This window comes from Mauremys mutica, chromosome 6 (genome assembly GCF_020497125.1).
Source record: "Mauremys mutica isolate MM-2020 ecotype Southern chromosome 6, ASM2049712v1, whole genome shotgun sequence".
In the NCBI taxonomy this organism is placed as follows: Eukaryota; Metazoa; Chordata; order Testudines; family Geoemydidae; genus Mauremys; species Mauremys mutica.
Genome location: NC_059077.1, coordinates 99709374 through 99731095, shown reverse-complemented (window position 1 = coordinate 99731095; position 21722 = coordinate 99709374). Strand labels below are relative to the sequence as shown.

Genomic DNA, 21722 nt, shown 5'->3' with positions numbered 1-21722 from the left:
GGCTGTAAAACAGACTAGTACTATTCTGGGAAACTTGGATGGCTCAGAAGTGAATATATTGAAAATGTCCCTTGGTCTAAAGCCTCTTATCTCCAGGCACATAGGAACTACTGATCTGAGTTGAATTTGAACTAGAAATTATCCTGTGACTGCTACTTGGCCTACTTGAAATGAGACTAATGGTCCCAGTACATTCCCAGTGGACGAGTATCCATATCACAAAAACCACTTCCACAGTTGCATTAACTAGTAACCTCAGACTGTGCCTCATTAGAGAAACCCAGGGATTTAATGGGCATAGAGACTGGGTTTCTCTCCCTCCTGATCCAGGGTTGAAGCACCTTGATAAGACAAGGTGGGGAAGCTAGTACTGAGGTTGCCTGTGCTCTACGTGCTCTTTGGAGAGAGCTTCGCTGCTGTCACCCTACTTTATCTTACATGAGTGCTAAAATTCACATACTATTTTTGCTCTTACCCTTACTCTTACATCACATTTAACATAAAGGTGGATTGCTTTCACTGTTCAGAAGGGTTTCTGTGCAAAAACAATCATTACTTTTTTGCAATTTTCTTGCTTTGTGTTGCAGTGTGAAATGAAATTGTTTCCCCACAGGCTGTGATTTACCATAAAATAAGTCTTTGAAAGTTATTTGTATTAATTTCTCTAAAACCACTAAATATGTCCCGTTTTTATAATTCAGTGATTTATTTATTTATTTTGGTAACCATGACTAGTATTCTGTAGCTTTGAACAGAAATAAGCTTTGTGCAAAGATAGTAAAATTATCTCATTTTAGTGAAGGGGGGGCACCCTTCAGGGCATGGATTGAATTTAATGGGGATAGATACGGTTATGACTTTGGGAATACAGATTCTCACACACCAAATTTTAAAAGGCACAAAAACATTAATTTATTCACGTCTGAAGCCATGCTAAATTTAAAGGATGACGCTGATACATATTGCTAAAATGTTTGACATTGTTGTGTTCTGTCTGAAGCAGGCTAATCCTTAAAAACTTGAAAATACCTTTCCCAATAACTTGTCCTTTTCCATCGGGCAGTCAGAGATGTCTAGGGTTACCATATTTGAACATTCAAAAAAAGAGGACACTCCATGGGGGGTGTCGGCCCCACCCCTGCTCCTCCCACACTCCACCCCCAGTCTGCCCATGATCCCACCTCCTCCCCGCTCAGCCCCACCACCGCATCCCTCCTCACCCCGTGGCCTGCCATTGGCTTGCTGCTTCCCTCCTCAGTCCCCCACCCACTGCTCGCCTCCTTCCACCTGCCACTCACCTCCTCACTCCCCTGCCAGAAACCCCCATACCTGTCCCGAGAACCCCTGCCTGCCACTGGCTCGCTGCTTCTCGCCTCCTCACGCCCACCCACCCACCTGCTGCTGGCTCCTTCGCTGCTCGCCTTTTCAACCCTCGCTGCCCGCTGCTGGTCTTTTCACTGCCCGCCTGCCACTGGTTCGCTGCCTGCCTCCTCGCCTACCGCCCACCTCCTCACCCTCCCGCCCGTTGCTGGCTCCCTCGCTGCTCGCCTCTTCACCACCCGCCGCTGGCTAACAGCTCGCTACTTGCCTGCCCACCCGCCAGCCAGCCAGTCACTGGCTCCCTCGCCGCTCACCTACTCACATACACCCTCGCCCCGCACCCGCTGCTGGCTCACCGCTCACTTCTTCACCTCGCCCTGCTTGCCATCTCACCCCTCCTGCTGAAGGTCCCTCTGGCTTCTAGGATCAGGGGCAGCCAAGGGGTCTCCATGTGCTGGGCCCACCACAAGCGTGAGCTCCGTGGCTCCCATTGGCTGGGAAAAGTGGAATGGGGCTTGCAGGCACTGGCAGTGCACAGAGAGCCCTCCACCCACCTGACCCGTTCCCAGACTGCCCCTAAAGAGCTTTCGGTTCATAGCTGTACCACTGAATCAGAGCAAGTCCCTGGGATCGATCCCAGCACAGGAAGTATGGCTGCAAAAACCAGCATGTATTTTGATACATCATTTTGACCAAATCCTCTGTTTGGATCTGATTTGTGGTAGGACCCTTTGAGAAGCATAAGCAGCCTTTACAGAGATTCAGCCTACTCTGGCGGGGGGGGGGCGTTCCTACTATTTGGTGGTTGGAGTTTATTTACATATTTTAATCCCAGGTCAGAACAGCCTCTCTTTAAAGAACCAGAGAGTCCAATATCAATCTTAGTAATACATTGCTTTCAAAATTCTGTGCAGGCTACTAATAGTAATGGATTAATAAATCTCCGGGGCGCAGAAACTGGAAACAGGTGATTGATTTCAGCTTCCAGATTTAAGGCTTGTGGGGGGGAAATCCAGTTTCCTTTGCAGCTTCTGAGGAGAGAGGCAGCAAAGGAGCTTGTTTGGCAAGCTGCACCGTGATCTCCAACAGCCACGGTGAGCCCTTCCGGGGCAGGCAAAGAAACGCTGCTCCTCCAGCCCCAAGCTAACCAGGGTCCCTTCCCAGCACCAGGCTCCTTCCTCCCGGGAAACAGAAGCGAGTCTAAGCTCCATGGTTGCCCCAGAGAAACAAGCAGCCTATTCCCCAAGAGGCTTTTTAACCCTTACTGGACCACCCAGCCTCAAAGCAAGACAATTCCTCCTCTTTCCCCTTCCAGCATTTGAGAATGAGCCGGCTTTGGGAGAGGATGGAGGCAGGGATGGAGGGATGCCTGTTGTGTATTTAGTTGTCATGGTTTTTGTTGCTATGGCAACTGAGTTAGATTATTATGGGTTAGCTCAGCTGGTTTCAACCGGCTGAGTGAGCTCTCTGTATATCTGTAAATAAAATGGAGGTTTTGGTTAGCTGCCTGCTCTCTGGCCTCAAGTGATTGCTTCCTACACCGGCTGCCCCAAGGATATAACAATGCCCACGCTGAAATGACGGGGGTAACATGAGGGGAAGGGGACCCCGAGTGGCTGCAACTTACAACTCCCAGGTTCAGGTCATCGGCCGTAGGGGTTGGTGCTGCGAAGGTTTCTTCTCAAGCCAGCCAGATGGCGATGTTCAGGAACATTTCCCAGGAAACCCCACTCTGCCTGGTGTCCATGGTCCACAGCAGCATCCCTCCTAGTCCTCCGCCGCCTCCCACTGCCGCTCCCAGGGCAGGAGCCAACGCTGGGCTCCGGAGATCTGCAGGGGCACAGAGGTGGCAGGTGGCATCCGAGCGCGCAGCCGCCGCCTCCTCCCTGGGCTCCAACTTTCCTGGCTCCTGCCTCTTTCCAGCTTGTGCCCCCCAGCTGGGCGCTTCCCCCGCACAGCAGCAGCCAGAGCCTGGGGGGGGGGGGAAAGGGAGGCGGGAAGTTGCTTTGGGCCCTGTGGTGGAGAGAGTCGGGAGCCGGGAAAGTTCCTGATCATCGCCGTCTGGCTGGCTTGGCAGGAAACCTTGGCGGCACTGACCCCTACAGTTGATTATGTGAACCTGGGAGTTGTAAGTTGCAGCCACTCGCTGTCCCCCCTTCCCCTCACTAGGGTTACCATATGTCTGTATTTTCCTGGATGCTTTTAGATATTTAAAAATTCTTCCCGGACGTTGATTTAAGTACAATAAAGCCGGACATGTCCAGGAAAATATGGACGTATGGTAACCCTAGATATGTATAATGGAGTAAATGTGAGTATCCTCAGCAGCGTTCCCTGATGCCAACATGATTTTCTTATGGATTAACTTGTGCTCCCTCTCCTGGCAGTTGAGGATTCTACATTGAATGGTAGCTTTTGTGTGCCTTGTCTCTCTTGCAGACTTCAATACTTGTAAACTAGGTCATGTTTTGGTGCCTAATTCACTTCAGAATAAGAACAGGAGTACTTGTGGCACCTTAAAGACTAACAAATTTATTTTAGCATGAGCTTTCGTGAGCTACAGCTCACTTCTTCGGATGCATAGAATGGAACACATAGGCAGGAGATATTTATACATACAGAGAACATGAAAAGGTGGAAGTATGCATACATACTTTTCATGTTCTCTGTATGTATAAATATCTCCTGTCTGTGTGTTCCATTCTATGCATCCGAAGAAGTGAGCTGTAGCTCATGAAAGCTCATGCTAAAATAAATTTGTTAGTCTTTAAGGTGCCACAAGTACTCCTGTTCTTTTTGTGATACAGACTAACACGGCTGCTACTCTGAAACCTGTCACTTCAGAATGTTCCTTGAAATTGACCATGTTATGGGTTTCTTAATCTTATTAGGTGTGCTATAGAGTTGTAATGCAGCTCTGTGGACTTTGTGGTCATCCTGTTCAGGCTGTGAGAGTCCTGTTTGAAATGAAAAATGCTGGAGTAGAGCCGAATGCGATCACCTATGGTTATTACAACAAGGTAAGAGATCTCTTAGTGAAGCTGGGGCAGGTAAGCAGTCACTTACTTGACATTGTTGTCACTCTCATTGTCTTTGTCATGTCTTCCTCAGGTGCATTGTGGAGGCTGATAATCTTGAATGGTTTTCATGTAGATCTTCTTGTTTTGTTTATTGGCTGGCTACCTGATTGTGTATTCAGCAAGCCCAGGCTTAGGGCTTGGCTACACTTGAAAGTTGCAGTGCTGGGAGTTACAGCGCTGGTCATGCAGCTGTGTAGGGACAGCGCTGGTGTGTGGCCACACTCACAGCTACCAGCGCTGGTGTGAGGCCACATTTGCAGCATTTGCAGCGCTGTTGGGAGTGATGCATTATGGGCAGCTATCCCAGCATTCAAGTGGCAGCAACGTGCTTTTCAAAAGAGGGGGGTGGGGAGTGGTGTAGTGTGACAGGGAGTGGGGGGAGAGAGAGAGAGTGGATTTTTGGAGCCAACACTGTGTGTTTAGCTTCCTGCCTTGAAAAATCAGAAAATGTTCGCGACCCCTTAGTCTTAACTCTTAATTGCAAACAGCCTGCATCCAAACGGACTCCCCGCTGTCAAGCAAACACTCACTCCCTGCCTGCCTCATTATCTCATTTGATTGTTCACAGCCAGGTACAGATTGATCACAGCAAACAGGAGCTGTGTTATAAGCAGCTCCGGGATCAACGGAGCTAGCTACGGAGCTCCGAGTTCACAACAAAACAAAGAGAGGCTGCATAACAAAACAAAGAGTGATTTATAAAAGCATTCTGGGATATCTGCTAATACCCTGGAGGCCAATAACAGCGCTGGTGTGTGTCCACACTTGACGAGCAGCGCTGGATCACCAGCGCTGCAATCGTTACACCCCAACCAGACCAGGTGTACAGCCAGCGCTGCAGCCAGGGAGTTGCAGCGCTGGATGTGCCTTGCAGGGAAGGTGTGGACAGTTGCAGCGCTGGATGTGCCTTGCAGGGAAGGTGTGGACAGTTACTAATTGCAGCACTGGAAAGCCTCCACCAGCGCTGCAACTTTCAAGTGTAGCCAAGCCCTTAAAATTTACTTATTTTCATGGCTCTGTGCATACTTCACTTTTTACATTTTTCTGTATGTATACATGTCTGAGCGTTCTCTGTCTGAGTTGGTTAACCAAATATGCTGTTGAAATTTAACTGCAGTCTCTTCCAATTTTTATCATGCCTAAGTCTTGGAACAGGCCCATGATTAGGGTATATGGCTGAGGACGGGGGATCGAAGAGGTGGTGAAGTAACTTCTTCCCACACATACAACATACAAAAAAAAATCAGGTCAAATTGTAACTCTGCAGACGCCAGTCTGCTGTCTCCTAAATCAGTGACACAGCAGATAGAATTGCTGACCTTCCTTTTGGTGAAGGGTGCAGTTCTGCTTCTGCTGCTTTGAGAGATCCACAAGCTGAGAGGGAATGTCGCAGTGCAAGTAAACCACTCGAGCTGAAGTCAGTGGGAGTGGAGGGCTTAGTGGGGCTCTTGTTGCTACTGCATTGTAAATAACAAATATTCTTTCCACAGTCTATTTAAATCATGCTTTTCACAATCGAATGTTAGTCATTCAGGACTGGTGTTCTACGCACAGCCTTGAGACCAGGGGAGAAGGACTCTTAAAAAAATCGGTTTTAAAATGTTTGCATTTCACATCTTAAGAGAGCAGTTTTTCTGTAGAGGGTAAGAGGGCAAGCTTACTGACTAAGCAGTTACTACCATAATGCCTTTGATTTTGCAGGCAGTTTTGGAGAGTCATTGGCCTAGCAGTAACCGCAGTGGTATCTTTTTGTGGACGAAGGTACAGAATGTGGTCCGTGGTGTAGCACAATTTAGGCAATGCCTAAAAAAAGCAACAAGGAGCTCACAGGTGTCTGTGATATCAGGTAATGTATAGTGACTGAAATGGGCTCCCTTCTGCTGAACTAGAATAGGATTTGCATTCTAATGATTGCTGCTAGCATGATATTGTATGTGTGTATTTTCTAAATGTTTCCTAGTAAGGAATGTTTTTCTAAAATGCATAAAAATAGGCTGCTGCCAAGTTTATGCCCAGTAGTGGTATGAGGGTGTCTCACATTGAAAACTAAATTGCTTTGGTCCCTTACTCCATATCCTAATTATATTTATGTAACTATAAGTATCTGCTGTGAGCTGGAAAGGTTTGATTGACTTATTTAAAGTTTGACAAGTTTTCAAATCCTCTTTACTGACTAGCTCTCATTCATATCTCTAGCTCCTCGGAATGCCACGGGTGGAAGTGATGGGGACACGGTGAGCCATGGTAGCGTGGATAGTTCTAATGATGCTAACAGTGGGGAGCACACACTCTTCGTCAGAGACTTAGTCAGGCTTGATTCCATTGATAATCACTCTAGCACAGGTACTAGAGTCTGCTGGGTTTCACTACTAACAATTCCACCAACAGCAAACTCCTCTCTCATCTCCTGCTGATTCTTCCCCCCCCCCCAAACACTTTCCCCCTCTATCTGAGGTTGTGCAATATGAATGGCTGAATCAATATACTTGTAGAAAAGGAACTGTACAGTAATTGCAGGATATTCCTCTTCATTGCACATTAGTACTCCATGCTCAATGTAGCGTAAACAAAGGCAGAATGACTAACTCTTTAAACTGATTTTTTGTAATTGTATTGCTGGTGAAGCAGTCACATGGTCCATATTTTATTTTGTCAGTCTTTTTTAAGAGAACTCTCCAAGCCTCTAATTATGAGCATTAGCAATTCTTGCTGGCAATTACTCATGCACATTACTGATAAAATCTACTGGCCTAAAACAAACTGTGCGTGTAAACTCTCATTTTACAAGCGAGGGTGCAAACGTTGCTCAGACACATAATTGGAGACCATTGTTTTCAAATCTGTCTTTAATATTAATTGAGAGTAATTAAAATTCCGGAATCCGGTATGTATGTTTGATCACTGTAGTGCATACTTTTCAAATTACAGTTTGCAAACTGTTACCATGGTTTTCAGAACTTCAGAATTAAAATTGTAAATTATCTTAACTTTGTCATACATATAATCTTTGGGAGAGTTCCTGAGAGTGAAAAGACTTTTGAAAAGCCAGAGAAGAGCTCTGCACTGAATGTGGTGTGTACTCTAACAGACAAATTAGAATGAAATAATTCACCTCCAGAAAATTACCTGAGGTGACAGGTTACCAAAAGAGTTCATCTGTTTTCCTTCCCTACTGTAAATCTGATTATACCCCAGACCATACATTCAACTAAACCTCCTATATATTTGTGTATCACAGGACCTATTGTGCATATGATTGTCGCACACCCTTTTTAATTTTTAAATATCTTGAATCTTCCTTTAAAGAAAACTTGAGACTGATTCCTGAGCTGCATGTGATGTACTTGTCTAGATGACTGAACTTTCCTTCTCTCTGCTCTTTGTTACTCTGCTTCTTGCTCTGCGTTCTCTTGGTGCTGCATTTGTCCTTGGCTGTCATGGTGTGGGGTGCAGACTTGTATGGTGTGAAGCCTTGGATGCACATGTGCGTTAATTCTGCCTTTTGAGTGTTACTGCTGCAGGTAAATTTCCCATTTATTGATAGGTTATTTTCACTGATGTGCGAGGAGGGTGTGGGGAGAGATTTCTACGTGGCTAAAGTGGTGATAGAAGAAAATAAAGATCAAAGGATATCAAACTTTCTTTCTTATCAAGTTGCTTGTAGAATAGATCCAAAACATAAATTGTTAGTTATTTAGGTTTTTTTTAAACTCTTATCAATTCTATTCTCCATGTATGTTCTATGGAGATATCAGGCATTCAAAGCAAGTTTGTTGTTCAGCTTTGTAACTACTAAGGAGCCAGGCGAAATTTCTTTGGTACTTGAGGGTAATTTGCATTGTACTTCTGTGTTTTGAAATAAGCTCATGTATCCAAAGACTTGCTAATACTGGTAGGCAGATTTAGGAAATAGATCTCAACATGCTGTATATTATGCTATGGAATGAATCCCATCTGTTAACACTATTTCCATCATAAAAGTTCATTTTTGGGTGCAAAAAGAGCACAGACGTTATGATAGCTGAGTTTTGGGTTTCTATAAGGTTGATGAGCTGACTAGGCTGACCACCTTATAGTAACAAGGTGGGTGAGGTAATATTTTTTTATTGGACCAACTTCTGTTAGTGAGAGAGACAAGATTTTGAATACACAGATCTTTTTATTCAGGCCTGGGAAAGGTGCTGAATATGTTACAGCTAATTACAAGATCCGACACAGAGTTTAACGTAGGTAGTTGGCATGTATACTGTAAGGGACCATTGAAGGTGAAGTGGCCCATTAACACCCCTGTAGCCTTAGGACAAAAAGTGGGTTAGTGGTTTACAGGTTGTTGTTATAATAAGCCATACATCCAGTGTCTTTATTAAGACCATGATTTTTAGTGTCTAACAAAGTTATAAATTTAAGCTCCCAGGCTCATCTTTTGAAAGTGTTGTGCAGGTTTCCTTTGAGGGTGAGGACTGATAGGTCAGACATAGAGTGATTGCTTTGTGAAAAGTGTGCACCCCCAGGTGATATAGCATGTTTTGTCATTTTTCTGAGAGTTCATTCCAGAGCAAAGTGATAGTCTGGTTTCTGTGGTGTTTGGTTCTGGTTCATGCAGTGTACAAAATTTCACAAGGTGGGTGAGGTAATATTTTTTTTTGGAAGGAATCCCTGCCTTCCAAATGAGCTACCATTGTATACTGGTGGGGATTCACTTAGCAAATTGTGTAGTGTACAAGTCATTGAGAATGTACTATACTGTAGTATATTGTGGCAAATAGACTATTAAACCTAAAATAGGCTTTTTCATTCCTGTCTTTGCTATTGTTTTCTGCTTTTACCATTACCAATTAAATACTGTGTGTATGTTTTGTGTGCTAGCCATTGGTGGTCTCCTGACTCAATATTTTTAGCAAAAACTAGATGTAGCTCAAACAAGTTGCACTTTAATATCTTAACATGCAACAGATTTTCTCAGTTTAAAACAAAAAACTGTTAGACTACTTGCTTGTATTCTTTTCAACAGGGGGTCAGTCAGACCAAGGCTATGGATCCAAGGATGAACTCATAAGGGATGATGGAGATAATCTTCTTGCAACTGAGACACTAGCAGAAAAAGATTCTTCTTGTAAAATGAAAGACATAACAGGAGGTCAAGTATTTAGATTTACGTTGATGGGGGTTTCTTTTAAATTTGTCCAGTCAATTTAAAACATTCAGAAGGCTTTTAGTAGATGTAATTCACAAAACTGCAGTCACCACATGATTGTCTTTTATTATTCTTGTTTATTTCCTGTCCAAGGGATCAATTAAAGCATAGGCGCCGACTCTGGGGGTGCTCGGGGCTGGAGCACCCATGGAGAAAAATTGGTGGGTGCTCAGCACCCACCGGCAGCTCCTCAGCCCACCCCTCTGCCCCAGCTCTCCATCTCCTCCGCTCCGCTTCCCCCCCTGAACGCGCTGCCGGGTCCTGTTCTCCCCCCTCCCTCCCAGCGCTTCCGCCGCGAAACAGCTGATTCGTGCGGCAAACCTGGGAGCGAGGAGGGGGAATGCGGCGCACTTGGGGGAGGAGGCGGGGATTTGGGGAGGGGACCAATAGGGGCAGGGAGGGGGCGGGGCTGGGGGAACGAGCATCCACCGGCGCCAACAAAGTTGGCGCCTGTGAATTAAAGTACTGCTATATATCATAACTGAGTTGCTGGCTTGAGTCCAGTCCATGTCAGTAATGACCACAAACAACCATTTGTTAATTAACTGTTCTGTGGCCTATTTGAAATTAGTAGTGGTGAGCCTAAGTCCAGTTCCCATATCACATTTGGCACTCTTGTCTGCAGAGAAGCGAAGGACAGCACGGGTGTGGAGATGATGCCTTTGGTTTCACCCTGTGTCAGGGCTCATAGTTAAGGCTATGTTTATGTCATGGAGGTCATGAAGTCTGCTTCAGCCCCAGGGGCTCTCAGGACTCTGGAGCTGACAGCCAGTGGGGCCCTGGCAGGGTTCCAGTGACAGGCGACAGCAGCAACAAGGGGTGGGGGGTGAAAAGTTCCGGCGACAGGCTGTGGAATGTATTGAATTAATTGCAAGAAATGCTCAGCGCCTAGAAAGATTGGCATCTATGGGCACTGTTCTAAGAAGAGAACAGCTTGTACATTTTATCTAAAATGTATCTTCCAAAACAATGTAGATAAAGTTATTTGTATAGACAGCATAATTAAAGATGGGTTTTTCTTACTCTAGAGGTTGGTGGTACTGGTGAAAAGCATCAGCAGAGTGCAGAACCTCATAGTTCAGCAGACCCACCTGCTTGGGGAGGCAGTATTGTGAAAGTTCCATCTGGCATTTTTGATAGTACTGGCAGGAAAAACAGCAGTGGTGAGTTACTGAGTATATTGTTTAACACAACTGTTATCAACAAAATTTGAAACTGCCTCTGGCTTCTTGTAGTTTGTTTAACTTGGATGTTTGGTAAATGGAATCTTGAGCTGACAGTATGGTCCCAGGGACAGGTCAGTGCACTGGGGAGTCAGGAGACTTGGGTTGTATGCCTGACTCTGCCACTGACTTGCTGTGGGTCCTTGGGTAAGTCATTTCAGCACTCTGCACCTCTGTTTTGTATCTGTAAAATGGCAATAATATTTGCCTTCCCCTGTAAAACACTTTGAGATCTATGGATGGAAAACGCTATATAAGAGGCAGTATTATTGTTACTACTGCCAATTGTTGGTGGATGGTCACTTGTCCTGATAAGTGGAATTACCAATTACTAGAAAACACCATTTTAACTTGAACATTACTATCTGGGATTTGCAGAGATGTAGCACGTTTGTCACCTTACTGTGATGCCCATGGAGTGGACATTCTCTGTCCTATGATAGGAATACAGCTTACTACCTGCTACCCAGTGTTGGTGACAGGGACAGCTGCAAGAGTCCCAGAGTGCTAGGTCAGCATGTAACTGGTGTGGGAAGATTGAGTCTTACTCAGGCAGTGGTAAAGCACCTCATAGACTTGCTGCACATGACAGCTAAGGGAACCGACAGCTGTTAAAAGAACAGATAGAATCAGTGTGAGATTGAGAGACATACAGACCTAAGCACCTTTAAATCACCTAATGGGGGCCCATTGAAGTAGAATCACTATACCCACTAAGCAGTCGTTACTGCCATTACGTTTCATTAGGCTTACATTAATTGTCTGGGTAATCTTGATTGAAGTGGGGTGTACTGTAATATTCAGAGGTTTGGTGCGCTCAGTACAAAGGCAACTTCAGGCATAAGCTAAGAAGAAGGCTATTAAAGAAGGAATTTGGAGCAGCGCTAGAACTACTATGGTGAGTTCCTGACCAATCCCAAATTATTCTTCTCCAGTTATGGTGGTCCTTTCTCCAAAAGCACGTCTCTGTGTTCTTGACACATGCAGTAGATGTCTTTGGGACTTAAATTCTCCCCAGAATTATTTGTCCTGTGTGCTTCAATGTTGTCTTAGAAGCAGTGCCACAGCCAATGCAAAAAACACCTAATCTTCTGAGAGCTAAAGACATTGGCAATAAACTGAGCATAGATAGGGTAGAGTCCACGCTTTTTGGGAAAAGAAATGATGCAAAGGTGAAGCAGGTGGGCCACTGAGCTTGGTGGAAAGAGGGAGTGACAAATGTGCATCTTTGCTTGGGTGCTGCAGCCTGCTCATGCAGGCTAATAGTATGCGTCAGTAACTAAAGCACTAACTTTAGCTTTATTCTTTCCACATGTAATTTGTGACTCAGTGCTACTTTTGTAGAATTGCTCTAAATTATATTAGAAAACTTGTAAAATTTTTAAATAACCCAGACCATATGACCTTCCTTTAAATTATTTCCTTAGCAGTATGTGTTGGGGGGAAAACAAGGTATCACATTAATGCCATGTGCTTTCTTTGTAGGAACTGCATCTAGCCCACTCTTTATAACTCAGGATCCAGTTGAAGATTCAGTCTTTAATGATGCTTCTCCCAAGAAAACAGGTGAAAAAGGGCAGAAGAGACAAAAGCTCTTTTCAGAGAGGAGCTGTAGTTTTAGCACTGAAAGCAGAGCAGGGATGCTGCTGAAGAAAGGCAGTTTGGACTTGAGCTCTAGTGAAATAGCAATAATGATGGGAGCAGATGCCAAGATCCTTACAGCAGCTTTATCCGGGGCCAAAACTTCACCTCCTCACACTAGTAAATCCAGTAGCTTTGACGGTATGGGTGACCAGCAGGTCTCTGGGCTGAGTGGCACCAGGACTCATGTGAGCGAAGGTGCTCAGGAACTAGAGCTTAAGTCTTCACCAGTGGAGGAGCCTGAGGAAGGGCAAGTGCACCTTGAGAACGGAGGTGAGGACAGTGGAGCCAGAGCTGAGAATGTTCACGCCAAACTTGTGGATGGTAATCAGCCCCCAAACCAGAAAACAGATGCCAGAGATGCAGTGACTAAAAGGAATAGCTTCTATGGAGTGATTAAACCTATTGAAAGGGAAGATGTTGAAGTGGGCTTGGACCCTTTATCTTTGCTGGCTACTGAGAGTATAGAACCAAAACCCTCAGAGCCTGAAGAAAAGATTGTATCACCAGTTGTAGCACGTAATCTGGCGGATGAAATAGAAAGCTATATGAATCTAAAGAGCCCCCTGGGTAGCAAGTCTTTCAGCATGGAGCTTCACAAGCAAGAGAGCAGAGAAGCAGCAGCCTCTAATACACGTAGTCGCTCCCAAGAGAGGAGATCAAGCTTACCTTCAGATTCTGTCCCACCAGCCCCAGAGAAGAGTGAAAATCGGAAAAGTCCTTTAGTTTCCAGGTCTAAAACCTTTACGGGGCGACCAAAGCAACAGACCCATTCACGAGTCCAAAAAGAGCGGCCTCCATCACTATCGGCGTTGGGTCGCTCTTCACAGCATGGCTCATTGGGCTCTGTGGTAACAAGTTTATCCAATCTGAAGCTAGACAATATACTCTCGGGACCGAAAATAGATGTTCTGAAGTCTGGAATGAAACAAGCAGCTAATGTAGCCAGTAGGATGTGGGGCTCTGTAACCTCACAATATAACTATTCGGATGATGAGGCAAGTAGATTTTAGTTTGATATTTCTTGTGCAGAAGGGGGCATTGCTATTCAAGATATTTGACTATTTAAAGTGCTTCCCCCCCCCCCCCAAATCAACACTGGTTCTCCACTTGTGAGGTAACTCCCTTCTCTTCATTTGTCAGTATAATAATGCCTGCATCTGTAATTTTCACTCCATGCATCTGAAGAAGTGGGTTTTTACCCACAAAAGCTTATGCCCAAAGAAATCCCGTAGTCTTTAAGGTGCCACCGGACTCTTTGTAGCTTTTCCTTAGTCTTCTTGATCTGTCTGATGCCTATGACAATTATCACTTACTCCTCTCCTTTCCTTCCTCACTTGGCTTCCATGACTGGGTTTTCCTGGCTGTCTTTCTACCTTGCTGATTTTTCCTTCAGTATTTCCTTTAATAATACTTCATCATTTCATCTCCCCTCCTATTTTGGCATCCCTCCGGCGTTCTGTTCTCAGTCCCCGTCTCTCTTTGTATCCCTGTGCTGAGAATTCTACATCTTTCTCCACCCTCAAGTCTTGCATCTTAATTAGCTGCCTCTCTGCACTGTCCTCCTCCTCTGGGATGTCCCGTACAAACTCTGACTGTTCAAAACTGAACTTCTTTTCCTTTCTTTCTCATCCCTGTCCTTTGCCACCCTTCTCTGCTGTTTAACAACTACACTGTCCTCCTTGTCTCCCAGGATCACAACTTCTAGGTCATCTTTCTGACTTTTCCCTATATCCAATATCCAAAACTGTAACTTTTGCTTTTTTTGTTTGTTTCTGCCATTCTCCTCTGTCCCCCTCCAATCTATCCAAAATGCAATTACTCAAATAATCATCTTCTCCTGCCATTCTAACTGTTGTCACTCCACTCTTTAGATCCTCACTTCCAAGGCCCTACAGACTCGTACCCTCACCTATGTCTGTGCTCTCCTTTACTTCAACTACATTCCTTTCTTTTTCTCCTGCTTTTGCTCTTTTTACTCCCCATTTTTTGTCTCCCCGCCTTGCACTTTGCACCTGTTTTTTCTCACTGATCCTGCACTTGGAAACAATCAATGTTCTGTTTTGTAAAGAATATTCTCCTCCTTCAAATCCGTTCTTAAAACTCTCTTCTGTCAGCTCTCCTTACCACCGGTAGTCTGCAGTGTCCTTCCTTCCATGAGCTCTTGGCCAATGTGTTTTCTTGCCGGTATGAGATGTAATCTCTTTTGTAAAGACACTGTAAACCTATAGCGCTGCATGAATTACTTTTAATAATGATTAAATGTCAAAGAAATACATATAGTTCTGAAAATACTGGAAAAATGTTAAGTTCCTTCTTTTTGAATTAAAGGAAGAAACCCATCGACCAGACTTCACCTTTCCTCCTGGTTTTGAAGATCATATTTTAGGGGACAATCTGTCACCAAAACCAGGAATCCCCGGGTTGGTAACCAGTGAACTCACACAAAGCACTACCAGTCTTGGCAGCAGCAACAGCAGTGGAGATGTAGGGAAACAGCACTGCACAACAGGTTTGAATTTTTCCTTCCTAATTCACTATTTTGGAATATAATGAAAAGGGTGAGCTGCTGTTCATCAGTACAAGAGTGAAGTGGCTCAATGCAATGGGATCAGTAGCACTATCAAACAAAAGAATTAATCTGCAAATGTGAGTTGATACACTTTGGAAAGACTAATAGCCTTCTCTTGTAAGTACAACATAGTGAATACATCTCTTCGTTATGTAGAACAAAATATGTTCATAGTGCTTTGTATAAGATGGTCAGCTATAACAGGATTTCCTGAGTCTGGAGAGCCTGGAAGATATTACATCTTTTCTTTTTTGTCTAATTCTTATAGCTACGCTAAACCTACTTATTCATATAAAATCAGCATTCTGTACATGAGTATCTCCAGAATGTTAATATTAATAAATAAAAAATGAGCAGCCAGATTTTTTCAAAGTGCTTTCATTTAGCCATCTAAATGATGTGGCCAGATCGTCAGAAGTGCTCAGCACCATTTTGAATAATAGGAGCTGCTGGGTGCTGAGTTGTTGTGAAACTTTGAAGTGGCTAGTGGGTATATCTAAGTGTGTACATTGTTGGTGTCATCTTCTCAGTTCTAAAACTGAATAGAAACACCTTCTATGGGCCATCTTAATTATCACTTCAAAAAGTTTTTTTTCCTCCTGCTAACGATAGCTCATCTCAATTGATTAGACTCTGCCTGTTGGTATGCATACTTCCACCTTTTCATGTTCTCTGTATGTATAAATATCTCCTGTCTGTGTGTTCCATTCTATGCATCCGAAGAAGTGAGCTTTAGCTCACGAAAGCTCATGCTAAAATAAATTTGTTAGTCTTTAAGGTGCCACAAGTACTCCTGTTTTTTTTGCGGATACAGACTAACACGGCTGCTACTCTGAAACCTGAATGAACCTTGATATCCTCAGTGATCAGGATTACAAACCACTCTGGCCCAAGACAGGAAGGGGCTAATGGTCTATCCTGCATATTGGAACTTAAATTAGCCCCATTCTGCAACATCTACTAGAAATGTTAAATCTGGAGGGAGGGCCTTCCACGTACTTCTCATCAGGAGGGAATATTATATAAGGGAGAAGAGTCAGGTTTGGAGAGTGGCTGCCCTAACCAGAGGAATGCACATGCCTAGAGGGAGATGGGTTGCAGACCTAAGGATTGCAGCCTGCAGATGAGGGACTTCTCTGGGCAAGGAAAGGCTCAGTCAAGACTGCCTGCTGTGAGTGGCAGAAGTTGACCAGGACGCTGAACAAATGGGACTAATGGGGTTTTCCTATCTGGAACTGATCCCAGCCTATACTCCACTTGAGTAGCAGGATTTTGATGGTTTTGCTAGGGCTTTTTTGGTTGAATAAAGAAGTTGACACCTTCCCCCCCACACCCCCAACCCTTAGTATCACCCACAGGCTTATCCTAGTTTTTGCTTCAGCCATGGCCAGTGAGCACCTGATGTGACACTTGCACCCCTAGATTGGTGTTTCTTCTCATTGGTTTCCTTTTCTTGTTCTTTGTGTGGCTATATCAATATTCAAGAGATGTTATTGTACAATAACAAATACTTGGACAATTCTTTTTGCTCTTCAGCTTCCTTTCTCTTTGGTGAAATCTGTTAGACATATCATTCCTATCACTTTTCCTTCCCCCCCTCCTGCTCAATTTCCTTGTGCCAATATATCATATATTTATTAATGAAGCACAAAAACTACTTAGAAATCCTGATGGCAAATATAGGACTCTATTGTGATGTTTACATACCAATATTGCTGCTATAAACTTACTCATACAGAACCTTGGAACTAATTCTTCTGTAGTCTTGGCAATGTCACTTTTTTTCTGTGTTAGTGAAACTATCCATTTGAAGAAAAATAAACTACATTTACTTTGGATAAAGAATCTAACTACTCCTGTACAGGTGAGGTTTCGTTCCCAAGAAGTATGAAAGGTCTGGATTCTGAGAAGTCAGAACATGGTTCCTCCCACAATACCAGTTTGTCCAGCATCTTCCAGAACTGTGCAATGGAGGTAAAATGATGTCTAAAGTTTTTATTTAAAAAAATATTTTGGTATAAAGAAACACACTCAGTATATGGGCCTCTTATAGTCTCATGGTGCAAAATGCCCTTTCATTCTATTAACTTTGTTAGGAGGAGTTCAACACCTTCAGGGTCAAATCCTACAATAATTTTAAATACAAATGAATTTAAATAAATGGCGGGGGAGACAACCAAGTTCCTTCAGAATCTTTCTTCTTTGATAACTACTCCTTACTAAGGCCATGTCTGCTCTTACGCTGCTTTGATTGATGCAGCAGGGGTCGATTTAGCAGGTCTGGTGAAGATCCGCTAAATCAACCGCAGAGTGCTCTCCAGTTGACTCCAGTACTCCACGGAAGCAGGAAGAGTAAGGTAAGTTGAAGGGAGAGTGTCTCCTGTTGATGCAGCACAGTGTAGACACTGTGGTAAGCCGACCTATGCTATGTTGATTCCAGTTATGTTGTTCACATAGCTGGAGTAGCGTAACTTAGGTGGACTTACTGAGGTAGTGTAGACAAGGCCTAATGGGAAACTGAATTAGCGTGCTGCCTTCAGCATCTCCCATCGCTGCCTGTTGGTGCATTTTAACCTTTTGTTTGGTGTCTGCATGACTAACACAAACAGCTTTGCCTCATGATAGCAGTTCTTGTAGCTCTTTCAATTCAGGTATCCAGGACCCAAACAGTCTCTCTTTTAAACAACTGTTTGATCTCCTGGAGGATTGAGGAGCCTATCTAACTGTTGCACTACATAGTGTGATTGAAAAATAAAGGATAGTAAAAGAAAATCCTTACTACAGACTTTGAAGTGCACCCCATTGTGTTCAAAGAATGAAACTCCAAGAAAATGGGAGTCATAGAAAATAGGCTTGAAAAGAATAGAGGTCATATAGTCCCCTCCCCCCCCTCACGACAATGCAGAATTATTTCCCTACACTGTGTTCTTCTCCATTACTTGATTCTTTTAAAACTGGACCACACCAAGTCCTGGGACTTCCACCAGTGAAAACTTACTTCAACCAACCAAGGAAAAAAGAGCAAAATATATCTCTGTCTCGCATTACTATCTGAATGTAACCCAGATCATTCCTGATCACAGCTAGAACTACAAAACTTAACATTATTGGCATCAAGCTATGTTTCAACATCCAGCTCCATGTGTGGAATTTGTTTTACATATAATTCTGCAGAATTATATCTCATGGTAGAAAAAGTAAAAGGAGTAAATATATGTATTTGAACTCTTTCCTGCCTTGTGATGGAGATTGAGAAAAGATGCAGATTTCTTCAGTGTTCCTACACACAGCCATGTTTTCAACGTGTGAAGCTTTTACAAAGTGTCCTTATTTGTAAAGGCCTAGTAAAAACAGGAACATACAGATTTATAATAAACACATTAGAGGCATTTTGTCAGTGTTAATGTTGTCAGAGCTGTTCTTTATTTAGCACTTACATAGTGCTTTTACTAGATCTCAAATCACTTGACAAAATGGATGAATGTTGTTCCCATTTTATAGGTAGACAGCAATCCACAAAAAGGCTAACCAAGTGGCCTTTAGCACAGCAAGTAAGTGGCAGGGCTGAGAATAGAATCCAGATCTTCAGACTGTCATTCTGATGTCAAATCTGCTGGGCCACTGTGTGCGCTACACCTATAAAACTGCGTGACAAAGGCTAATATTCATTCTCTGTTGTAGGTCTTGATGTCAAGCTGTTCTCAGTGCAGAGTTTGTGGAGCATTGGTTTATGATGAAGAAATTATGGCTGGATGGGCTGCAGATGACTCTAACTTAAACACCACATGTCCATTTTGTAAAAACACCTTCTTACCTCTTCTTAATGTGGAGTTTAAAGACTTGCGTGGATCTGCGAGGTTAGTGGGTTTGCCAAGAGCTTTACCTTTCCCACTTTACACAACTTCAAAATTTGTGTTGTGTTATAAAATTATTCATATTCAGAAGTTAAGGCTCTTTAGGGGAAGGAACAAAACAAAGACACTTATTACCATATACAGCTGGGACACATCACTAGCAGTTTCCCTGTTTGTACAATCGTGATTGGGATAAAGCATACTAAAAATATTGTAAGCCATTGAAGATTATAGTAATTGCAGCTAGAAAGGATTGAACTCTCAGGTTAGTCATTTACACTTGCCAAACGTCTCATTTTCTTGAGTGTGTGCCCCATAAATGTAACCATTTGGAAGGCAGAATATCTGTCTGTTTTTTGTTTTGTTTTTTTATATCAAGGTTAATGTATGTACAGCTTTTTCAACTAGCTTTTCAAAATGGTTTTATATAGAGAGCACTTCGTAAACTTCAACAAGCAAGGTTTTTCCCTCCAAGACAGGTTTAGCAAGAGTCACGTTATTGCAGGATATCAGTTTTAAGTTGGTACAGAACTTGGCTAATTAACAGGACCATGAGACCCATAGCCCAGAGAGCCTTTTTATGTACAGCCCTTCCAACAACTTTGTATTCTGCCACATTAAACTGAATGGTGAAGACAGATGACAAAAATCTCACAATCTGACCATAATTTTAAAACGATCTCACATAGCACATGTCGTCATTAGTGGTATGAACTAGCTATAAACTACCTATTCCTTGCGACTTAAGTAAGCCTGGGAGAGCCAGAGTATCTATAAAGCTTATACATAAAAGATCACTAGGACAACAAGATGATATTTATGTTGCATCCTTAATTATACATGGTCTTGAGGTAGCAAATCTTTTTATTGTGAAATAAAATATTGTTTAAAGTGGTTACTTACCCAAACCAAAGTGGACTTTTTTTTTAAACTCTGCAAATGGCAGAGTAGGGTAGTGTGTGGACTAACTTCACGTGTTTGGTGTTTTCTCTCTATATTTATAGTAATGAGAGGGGGATGTCAGTTGCATTCTGGAGCTCAGTGCAAGTCTTACTGTTGTGATTTTGGAAGAGGGTTTATGTACAGTGCTTCTTTTTTCTTTTGTACTTTTGTAATTTGATTTTCCGAATATTTACAGTCACTTTTTAAAAACATACATAAACTTGTGTTTAATATCTTCCCCCCTCCAACCCTTTTCTCTTGGTCATGTCATTGTTTAGCTTTTTTCTGAAACCAAGTACATCTGGAGATAGTTTACATAGTGGAAACATTCCATTAACTGCTGATCCTCTGGAGCAGAAACCTGTGTCCTGTCCTGCTGTTGCTGATTTGATCAGTTTTTCAGATCACCCAAAGCCCAACCAGACCATAGCTGAAGAAACCAGCTCTGCAACTGAGCAAAGGTAGAGGGGAGAAAGGGGAAAACAGTGCTTAGTTTCTAAACAAAATAGTTTGTGATGGTACTATTAGAAATTACTAGCACTTTCAATATTGTGTCTCTTATTGAAAAGTGAAAATTTAGCATACTGTTGTCCCACTGAATATTAAACGCTAGTGTGCCAAATATGATATAGAAAAGTCATTCTTACTATTATCATTGGTTGGTCTTCCCTCACTTTTTGCACCTTGTAAGTATACTTATTAGACAATTGCTTTAAGTTCATCTCTATGAATTAGTGCCTTAAAAGCAGTCTGCCTATAGAACTGCAGTTGAATCTGATAATTCAGTTATACATGAACTTGGAGCAATTTCCTATGAATTTTAACGTGTATTTTTAAAGTTATTTTAAGCATGCACTTTTCCTGTATATGGAATTAATACAGTTTATTATATTATGGAAATAATCAATTTGTTGAGAATCATCTCTTTAAGGTAAGAGGTTTTGAGTAACTCCAATTATGCCCTTCTGAGTGAGACTCTTAAGGTGTGAACATGACATTTTATTGTGTAATATTAGTTGATCTTATGTTCAAAGATTTAAACTAGTTTATCATCTTACATTAGTGTCTCTTAACTCTGTCACAAATGTCTCAGTGGAGCCAAACAGATAATTTGCAACTAAAATTTCATCCCATGAATTTAACCCCTCTACTGCTGCAAAATATGCGGAAGAAGACTGATTTTAAAAAAAATATATTTTGTTATAAAGTAACCAAATTTTAAAGAATAGTTCAACTATGTGCAGTGCATTGATTGCAAATAGTTCTGAGAGTATTCCTTGTGTGCCTTTTTCTGAATGAGCTGCACTGCTTAGTTATAACTGGTCAGATGAGTCACATAGTATTGCTTCAATTCCCTTGCAGCAAGAGCATGGGAGCACTTCTAGCATGAAATTAAAATTAAGGATTTTTGCGAACGTTTATGCATGTCATTTATAAATTTGCTTTCTGTGAACACTTACGCGTAAAACTCAGTTGCATGACCATTCAGAGAAAGCAAACACAAGGAAAGGTGATGTAAAATGTGAGCATGACCAAAATAAATTCATCTGAAATAGTAAGTAGGTATTGATAGAAAATACCTTGCAGTTCTTGTCCAGCTCTGTTTCTAAGCAGGGTGGCTGCACTAGAGTCATAGGCTCCATAATGGCAGGTTTTAGTTAAAAACTTTCAAGTGCTTTTCACAGTTGATACGGAAATGTTCTTTTAAAATGTGACTTTTTTTTTATATTGTGCTGAGTTTTTTCTGTGGAATAGTGTGGTGCCAACCCAATGATTGAGGCTTTCCTTTCAATAGAAAACTACCTGGTACCCCTATGTGAGAGTCTTTCTCTGGTTACTGTCTGTCAGTAGGCGTTGCTGAGTAGCAATATGTTAACATGCTCTCTTCTGAAACCC

General features: G+C 42.7%; 1 protein-coding gene across 2 annotated transcripts in view; it reads left to right on the top strand.

The window, feature by feature from the left end:
* DENND4C (DENN domain containing 4C) overlaps window positions 1-21722 on the top strand; it is a 107540-nt gene that overhangs the window by 67667 nt on the left and 18151 nt on the right. The window contains exons 18-27 of one of the 2 annotated variants that reach the window (XM_045022263.1): window positions 4212-4340; window positions 6102-6246; window positions 6597-6743; window positions 9412-9537; window positions 10623-10757; window positions 12303-13456; window positions 14790-14970; window positions 16895-17004; window positions 18712-18887; window positions 20105-20287. In XM_045022263.1, the coding sequence (XP_044878198.1) occupies window positions 4212-4340; window positions 6102-6246; window positions 6597-6743; window positions 9412-9537; window positions 10623-10757; window positions 12303-13456; window positions 14790-14970; window positions 16895-17004; window positions 18712-18887; window positions 20105-20287 (2486 nt within the window). The remainder of the gene's footprint in view (window positions 1-4211; window positions 4341-6101; window positions 6247-6596; window positions 6744-9411; window positions 9538-10622; window positions 10758-12302; window positions 13457-14789; window positions 14971-16894; window positions 17005-18711; window positions 18888-20104; window positions 20288-21722) is intronic. The other variant, XM_045022264.1, reaches the window with a different exon arrangement.